The sequence below is a fragment of the Pituophis catenifer genome, unplaced genomic scaffold (assembly GCF_029215685.1).
Source record: "Pituophis catenifer annectens isolate HBS135680 unplaced genomic scaffold, rPitCat1.0.hap2 SCAF_1, whole genome shotgun sequence".
NCBI classification, from domain to species: Eukaryota; Metazoa; Chordata; class Lepidosauria; order Squamata; family Colubridae; genus Pituophis; species Pituophis catenifer.
In genome coordinates, this window is record NW_027256881.1 from 246,686,789 (window position 1) to 246,710,328 (window position 23,540).

At 39.7% G+C, this 23,540-nt stretch overlaps 1 protein-coding gene across 1 annotated transcript in view; it reads right to left on the reverse strand.

Annotated features, from left to right (window-relative positions):
- IFITM10 (interferon induced transmembrane protein 10) overlaps positions 1 to 22,437 on the reverse strand; it is a 30,535-nt gene extending 8,098 nt beyond the window's left edge. Inside the window, exons 1-4 of the mRNA XM_070935056.1 lie at positions 22,340 to 22,437; positions 21,335 to 21,488; positions 21,168 to 21,221; positions 20,238 to 20,645 (exon numbers count right to left, since the gene is read on the reverse strand). Coding sequence (XP_070791157.1) covers positions 20,238 to 20,645; positions 21,168 to 21,221; positions 21,335 to 21,488; positions 22,340 to 22,437 — 714 coding nt within the window. The remainder of the gene's footprint in view (positions 1 to 20,237; positions 20,646 to 21,167; positions 21,222 to 21,334; positions 21,489 to 22,339) is intronic.
- Positions 22,438 to 23,540: the final 1,103 nt, after the last annotated feature.

The following is a 23,540-nucleotide window of genomic DNA, read 5'->3' on the forward strand; positions in this document are numbered from 1 at the left end:
TGGGAGTACATTGTCAGTACTGTGGCTGCGGGGAGTGAGGGTGAGAGCTTGCCCATTCATGCTAGCTGGGCCATTCTCTCTCTCTCTCTCTCTCTCTCTCTCTCTCTCCCCCCCCCTCCCTCCCTCCCTCTCTCTCCCCTCTCCCTCCTTCCTTTCCTCCCTCTCTCTCTGGTCTGCAGAAACATTGGTGACCAGCAGGGCCGGATTTTCCTATAGGCTAACTAGGCTTCAGCCTAGGGCCTCAAGATCAAGAGGGGCCTACATTCAAATTGTTAGCAAAATTAAAATTACACTTTCACTATAGGTGAAAGGGCCTCATAAGTGGAATAGCCTAGGGCCTCTTTTCATCTAAATCCGGCCCTGGTGACCAGGGTCATTGTTGGGGGATCCCAGAATTAGTACTGTAAACCATTACCTTAAAACATTCTTTCAGATTGAAACATATATACTGAAAGATTATAGATAGTTGGATTTTATGGCTAGAGGCCTTTTGTTATGGACAAGGAACTGACTTTGTTATTTTGCTTAGTGTCTTCCACTGGATGAATAGCCCTTGCACTGAACAAGGCTAAACACAAGGTGTCAGTGGTGGAGCATGTATAGAAAACTCTTTGTTCTGTAATGCAGCAGAACTGCATAGATCAAATGATTATTTTTTATGAACTCCAAAAATAATTCCACAAATTCGTACACATTAGTTGTTTAACCTTATCACTGCATACACAAACATTTACCATTTAAGAACAGCCTCCAATATATTTTGTGAATTGGGAATTCTGATTCTCCTCTAAAGCTTTATTGTTATTTATCCCTGCTATCCAGGAAGGAAATTTTCCTAGAATTAAATTAGCATTTGACTTTCCCTGCTGGCAGCACCAACATTAGAGGTTCTTCTTCCCGTAAGAGTTCATGTCAGCCCTTTGAGGTAGGCCAGATCAGGAAGACTAGACTACACAGGAAGGCTAGAAACAGAATCTGGCAATGCGGGACAAGAAGTAATGGGTAAAAGATCATTAAAGAGAGATCCAGACTAGAATGAAGGAGAAATTTCCTGACAGTGAGAACAAAAAATAACCAGTGGGATGACTTGCCTCCAGAAGTTGTGGGTGCTCCATCACTGGAGGTTTTCAAGAAGACAATGGACAACCATTTGTCTGGAACGGTACAGATAGTCTTTGAGTTACGAATGTAATGGAGCCTACTGATTACATTCGTAACTTGAGGATTCGTTGAAGTGAATCATATAAAATGAATGTGAAAACTCCCTTTTTCGCTCATGCATTCACTAATTAAATATGCAGGATGTTAAGTACACATAAGGTATCTCAGGGTGGGGAAGACAATTGGGGAGGGGGCTACTGATAGAACAGGACACCTGCTTAAAACCACCCAAGGCCTTCCCCCATCCCACTGGGATACCTCATGCTCCCCACAATTGCTCCCCCCCCCCCACATCTTGTCATGCTGGGTCACTTACCTTGCAAAGATCTAGCGAGCTGTCTCCTCTCCAGCCTGTCTGCCATGCAAATTCACAGCCCCCAGAAGCTTCCAGACTCAGCGCACAAAACATTTGCACGCCAATGGGAGGCTTTGGGGCTGCCTCAAAGTGTCCTATCGGCTTGCAAACTCTTAAGCAAGCCTTTGCGAAAACGTGCTGGCCCTTCCCGAGCTCCATTCTTGCTAGCAAAGGCTTTTTGCAAAGACAACCAGAGCCTGCAGACTTCGGCAAGGAAATGAAAAATGGAGGGAAGGCCTGAAGTACTGAAGTCTTCCCTCCATTTGCAAAGCCTTTTGCCACAGATCTCATCCAGGCCTCAATTCGCCGCAAACAGACACCTAAAGTAGTGCCAGATCACGCAAGATCAGTAGCATGAGATCTCACGTTACTAATCTTGCATAATCTTGTGGTACTTTACACCCCTGTTATCTGCGAATGCACCGAAGGCCTGAAGCAACGAAGCGGGCAAAGAAACCGCAGAGAGGAGACAACTTGCTAGAGCTTCGCAAGGTAAGTGAGTCTCCACAAGCCCAGTGCCTGTGGAGACCTGGCCAGGGAGGGGGGAGTAGGCAGGGTGAATGTTGCAGTGTCTCTGCGGTTGTTCGAACCAGTGAACGACTGCCGTGATGCTGCAACATTCGTAACCTCGGGACTGTTCATAAATACTTGGGGGAGTTATGTTGCGACTTCGAATAGTTGCTAAGTGAACTTTCGTAACTGAAGGATTACCTGTATAGGCAAGGGGGTTCGACTAGAAGACCTCTAAGATCCTTTCCAACTCTGTTTTTCTGTATCTGCATCTTCTCTTATACTCCCTCTTATATCCCAGTGAGGGACCTGGATCTCTTTTTCAGACAATCTCCTTTCTGTCTCCTTTCTGAATTTTGACTATTCACTTATAAGCTATTTCCATGGCACTTTTTATTCTGATTTTTTTTTTTAAAAAAAGGTTAGTCTTATTTATTATATCCAAGCCTTCCCCTTCCCCTCCCCACAGTCAAAATCATACTATTTTAAAATTGGCTATTTTAATTTTCGGGCTGTGGATTTTATTTTCTGGACATCATTGTTTTATAAGGTTATTATATTTTAAAAGTATCTGATTTCTATTAGAAGGCATATGCATTTTTTTGTGATTATTGTTATGGATTTATATTGGGAGCTGTCATGGCTTGGCTAGTTTTAGAGAAAGCAGGCTAGAAATCTGTTAAATAAATAAGAAAATAAATCACTGGTGAATTTAGTGCTGTTTGGCAAACATTCACCTCTAACTCTTGCTGCACGTCCAAGGATGCAGTTTGTGTTTTCAGCTCACCAATTTCTAAAGCCTGAAGTTTATTTCAGGCCATAGAGCAACATCTTGTGCATCCTAAATATGTGGGAATCTTCCACTTCGTTCTTCTGTAAGGATAGTGCTTACTATGAGCAAGCAGACTATATTAAAAATATAGTCTGCTTGCTCATAGAAGAAAAAACAGCTCATGAATGTTTATACAAATGCAAACACAAAATTCTTAATAAAAAAAATTTCTTGCATGGGAAAAGCATATCTGAGGAGGGGTGATTTTTCTTGCAGAAAATAAAGCAAGTTGACTTTCGTTTTGCCTTATCCAATGTCCTTTCGCTGCATCTGGCTGCTCACAATCCAGGACTGTTACAATAAATGGGAATCAAACTATCAAGGAGCATGGAATTGGAAAATACATTGATGAAGGGGTTCAAGGCTCATTGGGGAGAGGAAGAGGGAGAGAGAGAGAGAGAGAATTAAGAGAAAAGCAGAGAAAAGGATACAAGCATCCTCGGTTTCCTTTCATAGGGAGAGCTGCTATTTTCTGATGAACTGGCTCCCTTAAAATTGGGGAAACAACAGATACGTCTAAGCCTTGGAAAACCAGCAATTCCCACTGAGCCGATTAGTTGACTTTGAAAATGTGGCTAATCTGCTTATTTCTCTTTGTAGATTAAAATATCATAACTGATGGTAAGAAAAAGCAAAACCTGAATTTGGAATACATTAATAACTAATTTGCAATGAGATTTTGAAAGAGGGATAATTAATAGGCAGTGACTCAGATTGTACAAGAAAATAATTTTAACGTGCTAGCAGACCTAATGTTAAAGCCAGAGTCACCTATGCAAAAGATTAAAAAAGTAGTTCTTCTACATAATATACCAACCAAAACAAAACAAAACAAAACAAAACAATGTATCCCACTTTTTCCATAAGAGAAAAAGACAGATCAAAGTAGGGAGAGAGAAAAAGTATAAAAAAGTGACTGGAAAGAAAGGAAAGATTTGGGATGGAATGGCTACTGGCTTCCAAATGGTGAGTGTGATTGTATGAGGAAACTCCATTCTTTTATAATGCATGCAATATACCCAATGCATCTTGATTAAGGATGGAGCTCCTGATGTCCAGTTATGAATGCCATTTTAAAACCAGTGACAGTCACTGTGGACATCCCTGATAATGACAAGAGGCACTTGACCCTTTCTCTATTAAAGTGCTGGATGCAGAATAATGTATTAATGTTATGGGAAGAGCAATTTTGCTTGAATTTTTTTTAAGCTAGAAGAGTCCTTCAACAGAGAGTACTTTTTGGCTTGCCAGGTATTAAAGATCCTAGCTTCCACAGAATAGCATGAGGCTGCTTGGGATGAAACTGGACTTTGGTTGTGCTCCTTTCATATTGTCAAAATGTGGAAAAACTAACAACGTTATCTTTAGATTTAGTGAAGAATGCTGCGGTATGCATGGGTAAGAGATAGGTTGGTAATGTAGTCTTAATTTTTCTGTACTACTAAAACTGAAAGGCTCAATTCACCAAGGGCTGTAGATGATTTTCTCATTGAGAGATAATATCAGTATCTTCCTAAGAGGCATTTCTTCTTGCTCTTGGGAGCCATTGTGTGTATTCTCCTAATGAGTTCCTGGGCAATGGAGGTTGCTTCTTTGGAACTTGCAACTTTTTTAAAAAAAAAAATTTGATTTATATGCCGCCCTTCTCCGGAGACTCAGGGCGGCTTACAATGCATTAAGCAATAGCCTTCATACTTTTGTATATTTATACAAAGTCAGCTTATTGCCCCCACAACTGGATCCTCAATTTACCTACCTTAGAAAGGATGGAAGGCTGAGTCAACCTTGAGCCTTGGCGAGATTCGAACCTGCAGTAATTGCAGGCAGCTGGTCTTAATAAGCAGCTTAATAACAGGGTGCCTTAGACCACTGTACTACCAAGGCACTTTTCAGTTGCATTCAAGTTCCCAGATTCCGTTATCAGCAATTCCAGCTAATGATAACAGATTCTGGGAATTGTAGTTCAGTATCACCAAAAGACCTTTGATTTCCTACAGCTGGTTCCTTTTCTGCTGAGATTGCAGTGAGTTCTTCTATCCATCTTTGCAAATGAGTTTGTCATTTGATTTTTCCCCTTACATCAAAGGCAAGGCAAGCTTATGAACATAATGACACATTCAACAGAAGCTGCTTTGTGGAGTTGTTTTAAGTATTCTTAGAGAAGGGTTTATTCTTCGGTCTGCCTATGTACATATGCATTGCAATCTTTACTGTCATTGCAAGAGCCTGTGTTCTGTAAATATCTGTTGGTTGGGCAATAGAAGGAGCAGAATTACAAATGTTTCCTCCAGCTTGGAATCAAGTTCTTTGAAGCTTCAGACTCAAGCTTCTGCTGTGGTTGAATCTGTATAAACGTTCAGCATGTGGATGGACACTTCCAATATAGAAAAGAACTGCATTCTTGTAATCTTTTGGTTTGTCCTTTGCACTGAGATTACAGTAAGAAAGAAAGAAACAGATAGAAGATAGTTCCTTTTTTCTTCAATACTTTCCCCCAAATGAGGAAAGACTTGAAGGCTTGCACAAATCATCTTTCAGTAAGAAATTCCAAAGTTTGCAGGCTATTTTTAACATGACTTCTATGAGAACTCACAGGTGAACATTTTAACTCAGTGGATAACTCAAGTTGCCTATAGCAGGGGTGGGCAAATATGGCCCCTTTATGACCTGTGGACTTCAACTCCCAGAATTCCTGAGCCAGCTTGTAAAACGGCCACAGGTTGTAAAAGGGCCACAGTTGCCCACCCCTGGCCTATAGGATAACCTTCCAGTTTGATGATCGTAAGTCCAAGAAGGAATAGGAGTCAATGCATCAATAACCAACGCAGCAGCATCAACGCAATACTAATAGTTGCTACTGAACCCAAGTTATATCAGATTTTTAAAAGCATGGGAGATACTTTTAGCTCTATCTATACTATCACTATGCTAGCTTTTGCTTTGATTTATTCCGATCAGATTTTTCTCACTAAATTGTTGTTTTAATTAATTCCTAACCACAACCTCATATTTTTAAAACACATAGAGATTAGAATAATACAAGTCACAAGGTTGCACAATGGAAGTTCTGAATTGTATATTATACCAACCACCAAGGCATAAAACAATGTAATTTAAAAGCAGCACTTTTATGTCCATTGCCTCTATAAATTCCATATATTACCACATTCCCAAGAAGATAGATTAGATAGTGAATGTGAACTAAAATGGTATGAATGCTCACTGATTCAGGTTAACCTTCCCCAATATAAAACTTGTAGGAATTCCCATAATTCTTAGCCAGCACATTCAGGATCCCTGAGAATATTTGGACATGTAGCCCTAAGATATTTAGTAGGCCTCATCTTGGAGCAGGCCAGTCAAGTAAAACCAATTGATAGTTATCAACATTAGGATTCTACCCTAGCCCTTTGAATTCATGCTAAACTGTTGATGGATATCAGGCACCAAGGATTAGGACCATACATTGAATTGTAGCACTGAAGATTTATTCAAGCCTATACACAAGAATCTAATCAACTAACGGTCAGCACTAAATTGGCACTAGATAAGAGTTAACGGAATTCAAGGAGGGTCTTACATCATTTGTGGTAATGTAAGGACTCCAAGCTTATGACATATTTAACTCCTCATTCAGCTCTGCCTGCTCTTATTCTACAGTGAGACTAAAAATGTCTATAGATTTTAATATAATTTTATGCTTCATAGAATTTACCTGAAGTAATTTCAAATTGTCTGATACTTACTGTATGTAGAACTACTACCAAACTTTAGAAGATCTCCACTATATTTATTCTTTTCATGGTTCAATAAGACAGATGAGATGACATGCATAGCTGAAACACAGATTCTGTAGATCAGGAGTGTCAAACTTATGTCGGCAGCATCACGTGACATATCGGGACTTTTTCCCCCTTCACTAAACCAGGTGGGAGTGGGGCAAGCAGGTGACGCATCTGGCCCATGGGCTGCAAGTTTGACACTGCTGCTGCAGACCAAAAACATGTGTATACCAAAAGCTTCTCAACAGTTTTTAGAGGGGATTGCAAAGGCCCACAACAATCACTGGAAGACTCAGATTTCATGAAAATGTGTTATATATTATATAAATTAAAGAAAAATCTCTGTGGATCTAGTTTCCCTTCTGTAGCTTTTAGTGTCATTTAAAAGAAATCTGCATGCTGTATAAAGCTTGTCTTGTGTGAATTTATTTAAAACATAAAGGTCTTGCTCACTTCCAATTCAATGCTTTGATGCCAAATCAGAAGTTCCTATCTCCTGGGGAAAAAAAGAAACCAGTGGATAACCCACTCTAGGATTTTAAACATCCAATCAATTAGCTTCTCTTTAGAAATACCTTGATTTGACTTCAATTAGGATTACCACCAGGTAAACAAGTAAGCAACAGAAGACACTAGAGGAACAATTTGGCCATGACAGTTGGAAGGGAAAGGAAAAGAAAATATTGGAATTGGGATATAGAATACTTTTTTTGTGAAAAGAGGAAAGTGAATATACGTGGACTTGTGGGGAAAAGGCATTTCTGCTCCGAAGCCATTTCAAATATGTATAAGTCTTTAGAAGAAGCAAAATCGTTTTTTGCTTTTCCTAGAGATTTAAAAATAAAAGCTACTGCAGCCATAGCAAAAAAGCATTGATTACTTAGAGCTATGAAAAAACTTAATTTTGGGATGGAAATTCAGGCAATTCTGAAAAGCTTGCAAGCCTTTCATTAGAAAAAATCAGGTGGATTAATATAAATGTGCATGAGTTTAACCATTTAAAAAAAAATTGAAGCAGCGGGGCTTATCTTACAATTATCTCTGAAATTACTATACAGCAGCATGCTAGAAAAATTACATTGTATAAAGTGATAACATTCCACTTATTTTTCCTGAAAATGTCATGATTTCTCTCACAGTTGTAGCACTGTATGTTGATGTATAACATAGAAATACATTTTCAAATCCATGGATTCACTGAAATGCACCCAGAAAAAACATTTACATCAGCATAGCAGTGTTTAATGTAGTAGGTAACTACATTAAAAATCCCTCCCTCCCATTGTCTCAATGAAGAGTCATGGGAGATTACAAGAGTCAGCAAGAAACATCTATCTGCAGACAAAAATATTTATCTATGATAAATATACAAAAATTAAAATTACTAATTAAAAATTACAAAATACAAAGGTAATAGTAATAGTAAAGTAAGTAAAAGCATAATAAAACCAAGAATCAAGATAACATAAGCAAATTAAATTAAAATAAATTCAAGATCAAGTAAAGTAATAATAAACTAGTCAACAAAATGCTCTTCCATCTTCAGAAGCTTCCAGAACATCAGAAGGCGTTGAACATGCCTGAATTCTAAGGGGATGCTAATCCATAAGACTAGAGCAGAAACAGCATTTCCTGACTTTCTTTTCTTTTCTTTGTTGAGGACATCATCTTATAGTACTAAAGAGTCCCCCACCTTGAAGGCAGCCTACTGCTATGAAGATTGAGACCACCAAGCTGTTCCAATAAGAACATAGTGTTTTCTTTGGGAAAACAGAAGAGGACCTTCCAAGAGGATCATGAATTGGCTTAAGTGATACAGTTGGGGTACTTGGTCTGCTGAACTACAACTGCCCCTTTCATTTTACCCCTGGGTTGGCACTTGCTCAGCATTACTATTTTGGCTATGAGGTAGACTGGAATCCTGCTTCTCTAGCCACTTTTTTCTTTTTTTTAAATGATCTCTGACCCGGACTGGCACCATCCGGGTAGATACCTAAAAAAGGTATCTAAGAAACCAATGCCACGTAGATCAGGATGACTTTTATTGTAGCAGCTATAGATGCATCTCTTTGGTGTCACCTGGTGGTTGATGGATTAATCATGTACCTACTATGAGCATCCTTCAAGTCCAACACTTCTTTCTCACATACTAAAGACCCTTTCTTAAATTCTGGCTCCAAGGACACTTATGCACCAGGTATATGTTGGCTGCACAAATCCAGGTTCCTGCTGCCTTTCAGTTAAGGGAGACAAGCTCTTGCCTGCTATGAAGTGGTCAATAGATTGACAGCCTTTTGATTAAAAAAATGATTATAAAAGAATAGATTGGCTTAAACCTTACAATAACCATCTGACATGCAGAAGGCATGGTAACTGATGTTTTCCATGGCTTGGAATGGTCAAGTGTTAGCCAGGGGAATATGCCAATCATTGCCCTAACAAGGTTGCATGGAAGAACTATATGGACATCAGCACAGCATGTTAAAGGTGTAAGCATGATTCATGCTAACATGACTTCTTCCCACCTCTTAGATGGGAGAAAAGCAGTCCAGAAATGAGTGTGGATGAGTCCACAGATCTGCTGTTCACAGATCTGAAGATCTCTTTCAATGCTCTCATCTCAGGATTTTGGTTAGAAGCCAGAGGCACTATGTGCTCTTTTTAATCTCTCTGATCGGTCTGACTGGTGTGAATGGTTCCTTCTCCCTGTCTCTAACGATGGCATTATTAGACAGGCTCTTTATCAGTTTCTCTTCTTAACTCCAGATCTCAGGAGCTTACTGAAATTATAGTACTTTGCAATTATGAACACTATCCCTGCCCCACCTGTCTATATTTACTTTGCTAGCTGCAGGGCAAGCTTGAAGTTTCTTAATTTCTATAAATCTTTGTTCTTCAAAGAAATATGATAAAATTATGAGAATTTGCTGACTAGGTTTCTTCATTAAGAACTTGCTGCCAGCTGGCCAACTCAAGAGCTGCAAACTCTTTTATTTCTCAGAGTGAAAACTGGAAAGTCAACATTCACTAAAACTGTAATTAAAAGTACCCACTCATTAAAGAAATAATCTCATTGGACTAAGTAAGCAGCTGGCTTGGCTTACCCTGCATGTTCCTGTTTGCACTGGGTGTCCTAAGCTATAATTCCAAGAAATCTAAAAATCTAGGTTTATATGTCTTGGTTCCTACCTGTAAAAGAATGTAATAGCTGGTTCATATATGCATATTTATTACTAAAGGACTGCATGATGAAATGACATATGACCAAAAAAAAAAAAAAAAAAAAACCCATCAAAAGAAAAAAAGAGAAAATTGTCTCTTAGACATATTCCCTTTTAATGGAGACAGTTCACACATTCAGATGTAAATAATTCATATGATGAAGCTTGAATTCATCTTTATGTTTAATACAAAACACAAACACAATTACAGGAGTCAGTAAGAATCAGCAGGGAAGATGAATTTTTAAGATATAATCCTGAAGAAAATTATTCTTTGAAGCTGCTAGCTGCCCTGAAAAGGAATCCTTCATTGGCATAATTTGGAAATGGAATGGAATGGAATTTTATATACAAACATTTCCTATGATTGTAGGAATGGGTTCTTCAATAGGGGCTGGATATCAGGAATTTGCAGCATGGAATTCTAGAAGTTGGAGTCCAGCATGTTCAAAATGTATACTGCTAAAGAGGTGGCTATATATTAGTTGGGGTGCAATTATAATAATGTCAGCTTTGGTATGGTTTTAAATTTGATAAAATGACCAAAAGGTCATTTGGCCTGACCTTTTGCTCAAAGGTAAGAACCGATTCTTTAAGTATTGAAACTATACAATCTAAACATATATACAACTGATTTCTTCCTTTTTCAGGCACTGGAAGAAAAATTATCTTTAAGGTAGCCATGAACAGATTCTAAACGCACATACTGTACATCCTTAGATTTGAAATATAGGATTAGCAGCAATCCCAGAGTGAAGAATGGTACCACTTTGAGCACAGTACAAGACCGGATCCACAGAGCATACAGAGGTTACTTATTTTTATACTAGGATTCTGTGTCAGTCTGAAAGCGGCCCCCACAACCTCAAGTTTCAGTTGACGGCAGCACTAGTGGACAATTGAGCTAATTTATCTCAGGCTCGATTGCAGCACAGCTGAAGTTGCTGACATGCTGCAATTCCTTTTCATTTTAGGAGATAAACTTTAATTTACCCTTCCTTTTGGCTACCGTGAATGACTTGGTCTCTTATTGGTTGGATTCACTCTTAATGTTTAGTGAATACAAGTAAAAATATGGCCATTGAAATGTCATGGTCCAAACTAAAATCAGCGAAATGAACAACGTATCTATAATTGTCAAACTATAACTACTTGGTTAACAAATCATTCGGTTACTACCTGACACTCTAACTAGATAACTGCTACTGATATCTAAATTAGACTTAAGATAATAATTAAAATAATATTATATTTTAAAAATTGGTTTATTTTATTTATTTATTAGATTTATTTATTACCTATCCAGCCTTGCAGAGACTGGACAGTTTACAACATTTCATTGTTGGTATTTGCTAAAAAAAAAAAGCAGCACATACTTTTAAGTCAATTTCTTACTGTCTAAATTGACATTTGCTACGTTTTGAAGGGCATGACAAAAATCAATCAAGATATCCCTGGACCCATAGTTGCATTTACAGAATGTACAAACATGCTTTAGCCATGCCAATTCCAGCTGTTGAGAAAACTGAAACTTTATTAGGTAGAAATAAATATGTTATAAACAATCTATCCTTTCTCTCTCTCAATAGGTATTATGGGCAACTTTAGTATGCTTACTGTAGAGTTGTCCTGGATGATTACCTTTGAAGCATCAACTGTCAGGGTTCCAAGTAACACCCCCAATGAAAGAAAACTCCGAGGCTTGAGTTTCCTCAAAGTTACATTTTATTAGAGATGTCATATTGGCATATCTGGGAAAACCCAAATCTGAAAGTTTCCAGGTTTTCCCCACCCAAAGGAAAGTTCAAGTCCCTGCCCCAGCACCCACATGTCCATCACATGATCCAATCAAAGCACCATCCTAACTGGAGAGGCCTCCCAGTTCCGCCTTCCAGGTGCAGGGCGAGATGGCCTTGATTCTCTGAGAAAGGAATGTTATTATGACTATATATCACCCATGCTCCAGGCCTGCCACCTTTAAGTAGTATAAATGTGGCAGGCCTGAAGGCCCAATGCAAAAGATGGCTTCCAGGTCTGACATCAACTAGAAAACAACATACAGGAGAGGATACAAAAGGAACATGTTCCATTTCTCCTTTGCTTTCTTTACTGTTTTCCTGTTGAATCTACCACACAGTTCAAAATATAGCTTTTGATTGATACAATTATTCCATATCTTCCAAGGAACTAAAATGAAAGTGCACCACCTCTGCCCTGTCATCAGGATGCACTGCCTAAATTATTTCTCTATACCGGGGTCTCCAACTTTGGCCACTTTAAGCCTGGCAGACTTCAACTCCCAGAATTCCCCAGCCAGTTTTGCTGGCTCAGGAATTCTGGGAGTTGAAGTCCGCCACGCTTAAAGTGGCCAAGGTTGGAGACACCTGCTCTATACCATTTAATCAATATATTTAAATGAAGGTGATGCTGAGACATAGCACCATTTTTTGCAATTTTGTCTCTATAACCTCAAGTATTTTGGAATAAAAAGGTTTTCCCCCCCAAAAAAACTGATACAATGCCTCCTATAGGATACTTGTCATGTCATTCTATTTCTTATGCTCCTTTCTCTATCTTGAAGATTTTTATGCCTTCAACCTTTGTCACACAGTTTCTTTCTGTATTTTTGAAGATATGTTTGCATTTTTCCCTTTCTCCCCAGTTTTTCCTCTCTTATAAAATCAGAGCCTAAAGATAGAAGAGCCCTAAAGGCTTTCTGCAGAAATTACTGATAAAAAAAATCCTCCAATTTTATGCCATGTAGAATGTCATAATAATGGATCTTAACAATCCATCACAGTGACAGCTATAAAGATGCAAAAGTTGTCTAGTCTAGCACATGTCCTTGCTAACATTTCTTATATTGTGTTTAAATGCAAATAGCTATATTTTTCTGGTTTGGTGGACCTGACTTAATGACCCATTTATCTTTGACAACTTTGAAAACTTGAAATGTTTTTCAGAGCTGTTATGATGGCAAAAGTTTTGGTCACTATTTTTCTCAGGAGGATTCCTAACATTATTTTCCCAATTGGTTTTACAACTGAATTATATTTAACTTTGGGACACAGTGGTTCAGTGGCTAAGACGCTGAGCTTGTCGATTGAAAGTTCAGCAGTTCAGTGGTTCGAATCCCTAGTGGCGCATAATGGGGTGGGCTCCTGTTACTTGTCCCAGCTTCTGCCAATCTAGCAGTTCGAAAGCACGTAAAAAATGCAAGTAGAAAAATAGGGACCACCTTTGGTGGGAAGGTAACAGCGTTCCGTGTGCCTTTGGCATTTAGTCATACTGGCCACATGATCATGGAGACGTCTTTGGACAGCACTGGCTCTTTGGCTTTGAAACAGAGATGAGCACCGCCCCCTAGAGTCGGGAATGACTAGCACTTATGTGCGAGGGGAACCTTTACCTTTACCTTTAAACCAAAATGGCAAGGTATTCAATCTTTCTAACTTTATGAAAATTGGAGTCAAAAACTACTTCATTCCTCTGCCTCGAAATGTAATGGACCTTTGATATTTTCTTAAAAATAAGTTTTTCTTCTAAATTTTCTTTATGTTCATAATGGTTTTCGTTAGGATGAAAAAAATTATCACTGCATTTTTTTTCTTTTCTTTTTCAAAGTTCCATTTGAAAGTTTGCATCCCTTCTTGAGTTTTGGATAACGTCTTTGTAAATTTGTAAAAGAAGAAGCTTTGGGGCTTCTTCTACATATATCCAAATTTGCCTTCTATAGTGACTCCATTTTCAATTCCTTTCTGATTATGCACGTGTAAAGTTTTCTTTCGGCTTCACTTTTAAATTGTTTAAGCAGTGTTAATGCCATGCTTTCATGGCATTAACTTCCCAAGTTCCCCAAGCCTCCTGCTTTCAAAAATTATTTATGTCCAAACTTGGTACTAGGATGACATTCAGGCCATCCATCAAATTTTAGGGGATGTCAAAATTGAAAAGACTTCCAAAATACACAATATGAGTATAAAATCGTATAATCTTTCCTCATTCCTTTAGGACTTTTTCTTTCTATGATTTTCAAACACGTCCACCCATTAAGTTGGATGTGACGTATGACAACATTTGGGCACTGATTTCAAACCCCTTCCCCCGTAAAGTTGGATATGACATATGACAACATTTGGGCACTGGTGTAATTAAAATTATTTACTGTGATTCATACTATAAAAGTTGAAAATTTTTGAGAAAGATAAAAATTTGTCCAGGGCTGAAAATTATAAGTATAATGCTCAAACACTCAATGAAAAAAATAGAAGATACAAGTTGGCACCTCTTTGAAATTCCTTACAAAAAAAAAGGGGGAAGATAAACCAAACCATGTGCTAAAATATGACTTTGGCTATTGTGTCAAAATGTCATGGCTGCCCCTGTTTGTGCATGTTTTGAGCACAAGAAGATGTGTCCCAAAACAGATGAGAAATGGTAGTGTTCAAACCAGGATTTAATTTGTAGCAGAATTCTTCAGCCCTAGAACTTCATTGCTATTCCTGAGGTGTTTCAGAATACCTCAGTTTCTACAAAATCCCTTTGCTCTACTATAAAAGAACTAGACTTTATTAAGAGCCATCTAGAGACTTAGGGGAAAAAAGCTTGCAGAACATATAGGATGACTATCAGATACTTCCTCCCCTCCATCATAGCACATTATCATTCAGTCTCCTCAAACATAAACATTTGTTTTTCTATTTGCTACATGTTTGGCAAACTCCTCCTCACAACGGGATTTATTTATTTAAAAAACTCTGATTTTCTATTTTACACTGTCAAATATTCCATGTCTCCCAATTGTTACATTTCTGGTAGAACACCATTCATGGCAGAATCAATTCCAGTTTGATGAGATCCTCAATTAAGGATTCTCTGATGGGTCTTGGTAGAACCTGTAATGGTAGATATGTAACTGGCAACAGCGTTCTCTGACGAACAGCACCAGTACATTCTGAATGGCGACATTAACTTCTACTTGCTTGTGCTCTACCTTGTAGGAAATCAACAGTGCCAATTCAGAGCCACACAGTATTGATCAAGATGCTGCAATTTTTTTTAAAAGCAACTGAGGGCAGGGTACAGCATCTTCTACTCTTCTTACAAAAAAAAAAAAAAAAAAAAAATCCACCTGAAATCCCATTTTTCCATCCTTTTCAATGAGGGGCAGGATTTCCTCCCTCCCCGAAATAACAACTTCTGAGTGAAAATAAATGGCAGCATTTTTATCTATAAATTGGAAAGGGATTAGGGAAACGGCAGAATTAATCTCACCTTCGCCACATCATTTCACCTTTCTTCATGCAGCAGATGCCACACTTGAGAAAACTTAACCAAATATAAAAGGGATATTGGTCCTGTTTTCAGTAGGTCATGCTGGTACTAAATTGTTAGTATTCATTTGCTTATCCATTGAAAAATAATGGAAGAATTAAAGAGATACTGTGAAGGACAGGATTATAGGACATATACTCTATGCCTTGGGAAAAAAATGACACTGAATACAAAAAAAAAAACAAAGGATCAAATTCTAGAATATTTCGATCATATTTTGAAATATGGATGAACACATTTAAGGCTTATGGAATCTATTTTGCCATTTCCCAGAAGTTTATCATTGAAAGCCTGATGTAATAGTAATATAATCAGAACTCAGGTATTCAGCATCTGCAAATTTGTTTTGATGTAATTGAATGGAACTCAAAAGCCTGCACACCAAATATATTTCTTGTTGCCCTTCTCTTTGGCTTCTTATATTCATCGTATATTTTGTCGTATATTTTGGGACAAGAGAGATTATTATCGTTGTTAAATAACAGGAAGCCAAATAGTATTGAACGACTGCAAATCCCTAGAAATCTACCAATAAGTATTAAATTATCTTCTACTGCTTAGATTGTTTTTTTTAATCTAACCTTTCTTTTGGGGTACAATTGTTCAGGTGTCTATGCTGATAAGCTTTAGATTATAGCAAAATGCTTTCCCACCATTCTACGTGATTCAAAAATTCTGTAACTAAATAACCTAGCCAACTCAACATAAAGTCAACTTTTATAAAGACACCGAACACAAATGCCATAGCTCTTCCTAGTCTCACAGTCCCTTTGCTAACAGTATTGTAATGTGAATGAAACTATTTTCACTCAATGTTTTTACAAGCCCTTTGGGCAGAGACATTTGTCAGACTTTAAATCTTCACTTTTACCAATCAGACTTCTTACCCTGGAAAAGATATTAGAAACAGCCACCAGTACAGTATGTTGCATAGCCTTAGCAAAGGTCACAAAGGCGAACTATCAATTAGCTTCCCTCCTGCCTACCGCAATGTCCTGGGGATGAGCTGTTGATCACATCAATATATCCATATTGTTTTCCTAATAACAGTATAGAAGTTGTTTAATTTCTTTTCCAACTTTCCAATCTGATCTATACTTTTCAGGGTGTTTCTAATAGTCACCCATCCATCTACAAACCAGATCCATGCCTATTTAAATTTTCAAGCTCAGTCAGGGCTACCCAGATTCTTGGTATAACTTGGGATGGTACTTGAAAAAAAGAAATAAACCTGATGTGGTTGGAGAAAGAGAAATTTATCCAATACCCTTAACACAGTTCCCTGTTGTGATGTACTCTTATATACTCAATAAAGATTCTGCTCCCAACCTTTGTTTTAAAATTTTAAGTTTTGCATAGAAAGTATTATAAATGCAGAGTATTTTACATCTGAATTTGCTTCAAAGGTTGTACAGTCCCTTATTGCCCCCATTTCTCCTTCAACCAATAAGTTGGCTTAGAACCAGGAGAATAAAAAATAATTTATGAAGAGCAAAGAAATGCCATAAGTAGAACATTTACTACCTGTCAGGCAAGAACTATAGGGCCTAAACCTCAGGTGCAAACTCTGCCTGTGTTTGGTGCCTAGGACTGTGTGTGTGTCCATGGCTTTAGAAGGAAGTAAACATGAATAATATACAGGCAGCCGTAGGTTAAGAACATTTGACTTAAGAATAACCCCTAGATATGATAGGCTGCCTATTACAAAAAATGGTGGATAGCATTCTCCTTCCTCAAACTGATGAAGCACTGAAGCCATGAAATGCTTGTAGGAACCGCTGAAAACAGGCCGTATATTAAAAACATGCAGCTTCAGCACTTTGTCAGCTCAAGGAAGGAGAATGCCATCTGCCATTTTTATTAATAGACAACCCGTTTATAAGTGAGTTCTGATTTAAATACAAATTTGAGTTTGAAGGTTAGATTTAGGGAAGAGAACTCATTCTTAACCCATGGACAGCCTGCATGAACTTGTAATTGACCCAGGATAATTATTGCATGCCCTTAGATAATACAACAGTACTTTGTTTGCTGCATTTCAGTTTCAAATGCAGCCATTATAAACTGAGATCTCTATGCTCCGAGACTGAACTTGGTTCAGTTGAGACCCTAATAAGTTCTCCAAAACATTAGAACCAAGGCATGAGCACAGGCGTAAAACTAGTGAGGACTGAAAAAATGTCCAGCATGAAACACAGGAATGTAACCTGAAATAGTTTGATAAGAAAACATGACCTGGAACCATGGTGGGTTATGAGACCAAGAGCAATAACTTAATAGCCAACACCCTGCACGGCCCAGAAGATGGATTTGCATGGAAATTCAACTCTGTCCTCAATGCTCACAGATGCAAATTCAATACAACATACTATTTGCAACTGTTCTCTATTGCATTGATCCATTGATCCACAGAGGACTGCCAGTCACACAAGGAACATGAGTTAGGGCATGTAATAATACAAAAACAGGAGCTGCAATATTACACTGGGAGCAAGGGACCTTATGATCAAAATGACTTTCCTGCATTTTTTCAAAGGCCATACAAGTCTTAAACTGAATGCAAAGCCAGTTTTCAAAGGATGCCAATTGTAATCCATGTATCTTGGGGTTACCTGCAAAAGAATGCTAAGCCTGAACACTACAGCTGTTGGTTCAGCACATTAAACACACTCAACCTCCTGAAATCTCTTTTTCAAGAGACTACAGTAAAGCAGACTAATCGTACATAATGCAACTAAGGAATGTAGGCCAATCATTGAGCTTCCCTCTCTCCACCCCACCCCACCCCACCGCAAAAAAATTGAGGAGCATAGGAACCCATTAGTCTAAGTCAAGTTTGGGGTAACTAGCTTGTACTACTAAAGAGAGAGAGTGCTAACTTGGAAATGATCCCACTGCCCTCTTGCACAATTTACAGTTGTTGGACACAGGCAATTAATTGATCTGTTTCGGGGATGAAATAAATAAATCCTGGGTTACACCAAAATAGTATACATGCGGCCTGTGAAACATATTATACATTCCTCTCTAAGGCCACTGTCAACTCATTCCAGTTTATTAAAAAGGACCAAAAAGTGGAGGGGGGAAGTATGTGGAGGGGAGAGAGCTACCATTCTGTGATCACTGACAGATGATAACAATTTGCTTTTTGGCTGCACTCAGCAGTGAAATTCCTGGAGTCCAGCTGTCTCATATTCCCCCTGCAGTTATGAGAAATAATTACAGCAGGTTTGCTGTGTTTAGAGGGTTATATTACATTAAAAAATATTATACAAGATAGAGATACTCTGTGGCCAGATCAGCCCCTCTTAATGAAACCATCTTTAATTTTGTAATGGCCAAATAAGCCAGAGTTTTCATAACTATGTAGTAGTCTGCAGGTTCTCTTTAAATGAACTCTTTAAATGAGCACATGCTGCTGATTTCCCATTTTTAAACAAAACTGTTCCAGATCTACTTTTCTGATCCGTAATACATGTCACATCCATGCCTCTTCCCTTTTCCATTATAGCTTCCATTATTCTAGGTAGGAGTTCTGCTAGAAGGTCTCTGCTTCTGACCTTGTCGTTTATGAGTCCCAGGGGAACATTACCTGCTTCTTCTTTGCCTGGGTGATATGAGTAGCAGCTGTGTCTTTTGTCCCTTCCTATTCTTATTTTCTCAGGGAAGAAGGTAGTATATGGAGGGAACAGCATGGTCTTGTAAGAGGTTTAGAGGTCCTCCAAAAGGCAGGCTTAGAAGCTGACAAATACAAATCTTTGCTCATGATTTGCAGCTGCTCGTTCTCCTCAAAGGACCCTTCCATCCGTAGCCACTCAAATTCTAGAAACAAAAAGCTTTCTTCCTAAAGATTAGGATCCAATGATTGATTCTATAGGACTATCAGATCTGTACTGCAGAACTCTGGATGACCACTAGACAATAGCAATGGGCTGGCGTTTTCTGGATTTGTCTGCTGCCATCTAATAGTCTTCCAGGTGTTTTTAAACACAAGGTGGCAACCCTAATCTTAAACTCCTTTTCCCATTAGAACATTAAATACAAACCATTTTATTAGATTACCAAAATCAATATGATAGATTTGATGACCAGCAAAAATGTATAGAACCTGCAATATTCTTGCCTTTTAAGATGAGAATTATTTTGTCTACATACGCAGTGAAAGTTTAGAAGTACTGAAGAGGAATTGTGGCAGAGCATGAAATATTTTACAAGCAGAAGATCTATGTTCGGTTCCTGAATTCTTGAGAGATGTCCCAGGCAGTTGCTACCAATTAAGATGGATCAATTGCTAGATGGGGCATTGTCTAATTATATGAAGCAACTTCTCCAATGGTTCATAAACAAGGAGAGTTAATGAGAATCCCTATCCCTAAAACAAAATCTCTCTACTAATGTGGATTCTCTTGAAAGCTATAGTTTTGTAATGAAAATATTGATCTCTCTACATGTTTAGTATAAAGATAAAGAATGCAAACTGATGAAAGGATTGCTATTAGAAAATATGCAAAGGCTTCTGATGGTGGTAGCATGATGACAATGGCACGAAGAAACTGTACTCCACTAGGTAGGAGATATATTCTTAAATCCCACCCACCGAATTTGTTCTTATCATTACAACCCACCCATTATAAAATTAATTCATCTTCCTGGTTTGTCATGAAACTGAAAGAAGTAATTAAATTGCAATGAGTGATTTAATTTCTTATTGTCGCTATCTAAATGGTATATTATTTCATTTATAAGGATGCTTCCAGGTTATCTCCTGCCCCCCTCCCCCCCCAAAAAAAATCAACAGCACTCCTTTTCATAGTATTTTTGTATCACAGACCTGAATTCACAAATAAAATTTTCCTATTAGAGAATGTCCATCTTAAGATATTATATACTTCCTCTTCCTTGGAACAAGGATCAGTTCTAATTTCCAAACTGGAGCAAATTAGCAACAATTAGTTGGGTCTTGTTAAATGAAGTAGACTTGACTCCAACTATGGGCCTGAACCCAACAAGTTTAGTCATGCAGGACTGAGATTCATACTTACTTTCAGAGAATATGCCAAGGCAATGAAGCCCAAACAGCAGAAATTGAGGTATACAAAGTTGAAGATGGACCAGAGATAATAATCATTCACTTCAGTGGTGTCTGGGTAGATTTCAATTACAGCAGTGGGATTAGTCATCGTTTTCTTCTCTACGGAGTGTTTGCATTGCACCGGTGGTCTCAGGCTGTCCCCTTTGCAGGTCTTGTTCTCCATCAGGCACACAGCAGAAGAAGGAGTCAGCACAGGGGACCCTTGCTGTATGGGGGGCGTCTTGGAGATGCAGGCGAAGCACCCCTGCTGGGGTACATGAGGGGGTCTTCGAGTCCAGAAAGCCCCATCAAGGGGACATGGAGGGCCCAAGGGGGGTTCCTGTGGCCTCTCCGTGATGGCAACCCCCAGTTTACACAACTATATCCAAGGAAAGTATGTTCCCCTGAGAAAAATAGGGATGGAGAAAGTGGGGAGGGTCAGGAAGGGAAAAGATGTGAAAAACGAAATAGCGGGATGCAGGAAATCAGAAATAGAAAAGAGGTAGTGGAAAAGGCAAGAGGAAGAAGGAAGAAAAAGAGGGATTTCCAGGCAAGGAGAAAAGAGAAAAGAGAGGAGCCTGTTTTAAACACATGTACCACAAAGGGAGTATTCTCTAGCAGACAGAGCAGTCATTAATGTATGCAGCAGTGTAACAGTTCCTGGATTCCCTGCAGCTGGGTGTCCCAGCTCCGCAGTAGGCTTGGCTTGCCCTCCCCTGCTTCCCACACAAAACAGCCTCGGAGTTCATTAATTCCCTGGGAAAGGCAAGGAGCTTGACACATCGTCACATGCCTTCTCTTTCTCTCCCCCCTCTGCTTGCTTGCTTTGGTTTCCCGTTCCAGTTCCCCCCTGCTAAAGTCCTTTGCAGTCGGATCGGACAAAAACAACAGCAATTCTCACCTCGGTCACTCGTGTAAACATAACCCGAGGGTTTTGATTCATCCTCCTCCCCATCTAGAAACCGGACAAGGGAAGACTTCCAAAGAGGAGAGAGCGAGCGAGAGAGCGATCGTGGACTCCGGGTGAAAAGGACTCTCTCCCTGCCACGAGACTCTGGTCCTCCTCACCCGCTCCCCCTCCCACGCCCCGCATCTCTCCCTCCAACCCTTCTCATTCCACTCTTTGCCCATCTCTTCCGCGGGGCTCTCCTGTCCCGCGTCGGCATCAGGATCGAAGCAGCCCCCGCGGCCGGATGGGGCGATGAAAAAACCCAGGCTGTTCCTGGAACCGACTGCACAAGCTGCGACAGAAAAGCCCGGCCTCCAAGGCTTTCCACCGCTCGGTCTCTGCCCATTTTGCTGAGCGTTTCATCTCGGGCTACATTTCTGCTTGACTTTTCCCTTCCTCCCCCTTCCTTCTTCACCTGTCAGCAGTTTTCCCTTTTGGACGGCGTCGGCGCGCGGTCGGGGGTGGCGAGGAAGAAAAGAGAGGAAGAGGAGGAGGAGGAGAGGAGAGGAGAAGAGGAAAAAAAAAATAGCCCGGGGAAAGGGGGGGGGAATGTGTGTAAGAGTGAAAGAAGCGCGCCTTCTCTCGCCGGCTCCTCTCCCCTATCCCATCGGCTTTGCAATTACGAAACGGAGCCTGCCCGTAGATCCACCGGCACCGGAGCCCGTCCCTCCGTCCTTCCGTAGAGCAGGGCGAGAGGATACTTACGGGGAGGGAGGGAGGTGGGCAGTTGTGCTGCATCTCCAGCTCAACACTGCCGCGGTCTCTTCTTTAGCAACTGGAGTTCGCGGAGGCGCTGAGGGAGGGAAAGGAGGAGCGGGCGGGGAAAGAGGTCAAACGGTCCCACTCGGCCTCCAGCCCAAGCCGGGCAAGGCGTGCGCGCACCCGTTCCCAAAGACCCCGCGGGCACTCAGTTTTGCGCCTCGCCAAGCCCGCTATTTCCACGAGTGCGCGGGGTTGTTGGTTTTTTTTCCCCCTTCCCGCTGCTCTCGGCTCCAAGCGCGCAATACGTGCGTGCTCTCTCTCACACACACAAGCTTTTTTTTTTGGGGGGGGGGGAAGAAGATTCCATAGTTGTCAAGTCCTCCCCCCCCAAACTACCAGATGGAAACGCAACCCTCCCGCACCTGCCATGTGACAGCGCAGGCTTTTTTGGCGTCGATTTTAAGAGGGCTTTGAAAAGCTGACGAAAGGCGATGGAGGTCATCCCGAGGGTTGCCCTCATCGCATACGCCACGCGTGGCTTAGTAACACTGAAAAAGGATTAGCCGCTCCAGACCGTCATTCGGGACCTCTTTAGTGAGGGGTTTGGGGAGGAGCGTGGGAAGAAGAAACTCGAAGTGAGGTCGGGAGAGAACAACAGGGCGCCGAAGGGAAAGAACTAGAAACGCTCGTCGTGCTCTGGTCAGGGGCCCCGGATAGGAATCGGATCAATATTGGCTCCAGGCTGTGTCAGCGCGCACGCATATGCAGCCATAAGCTTGACTATCGACAGCTCCCCTCCATTGTTTACATTTTTATTGTGTTGTCTTCTTTATTGCCTTGGATGAAAATAAGTTCTGAAGAACTTGAAAGTTTAGGCAAAGGTGACCTCCATGAGTTCTCTAATAAATGTTGCCAGATACATTGGATTCAACAGGCTGTCTTTGCACTCCACTCTGTTGATAAATAATGAAACACGGCAAAAAGTGCTCTGATCAGCAGGACTAGGAAAACAAGTAGTAGGTAGGCCCTGCAGATGATTTCAGCAGATGTGTATTACTATAGCAAGGGGAGTCTCTAGTTGGCATATGAAAAGGTATCTACAACAAAACCAAAGAGCTCTTCCCTCAATATTTTAAGTCTGGCTGCCCAGAGGGCATAATCTTATTTCAGTTCCTAAATTGTTAGATTGTAGCTTTTACAAAAGTTTGTAGAAAAAAAATGTTATAATAAGTAGGGAGGTAGCTACCACTATACATAAGTAGAATAATCTAGACATATTTAAATTGCATTTTATTTTCTCATCACAATACACTAATAATATATAGTTTCTTAAACAGTAAAATATATTCACCAGGTGATGAAACAAAAATGTTCTTGCTCATAAAGGTAATTTTGAATCTGTTCAATTCGCTTTTCATCTAATATTCATAAAAAAAATTATTTGACTTTTGAACAATTGGAGTTTGTCAGTTTCAAAATACTGTTATTTGTAATAGAAGTACAATATCATATTGCATTTTAATAAGCCATCAATTTGATATTTTTGTAATCTAAGTAGAAAATGAAATGGCCGAAATAGTGTTTCTGGAATGCAATAGGAGATTCATAGATGTGGATAGGAAG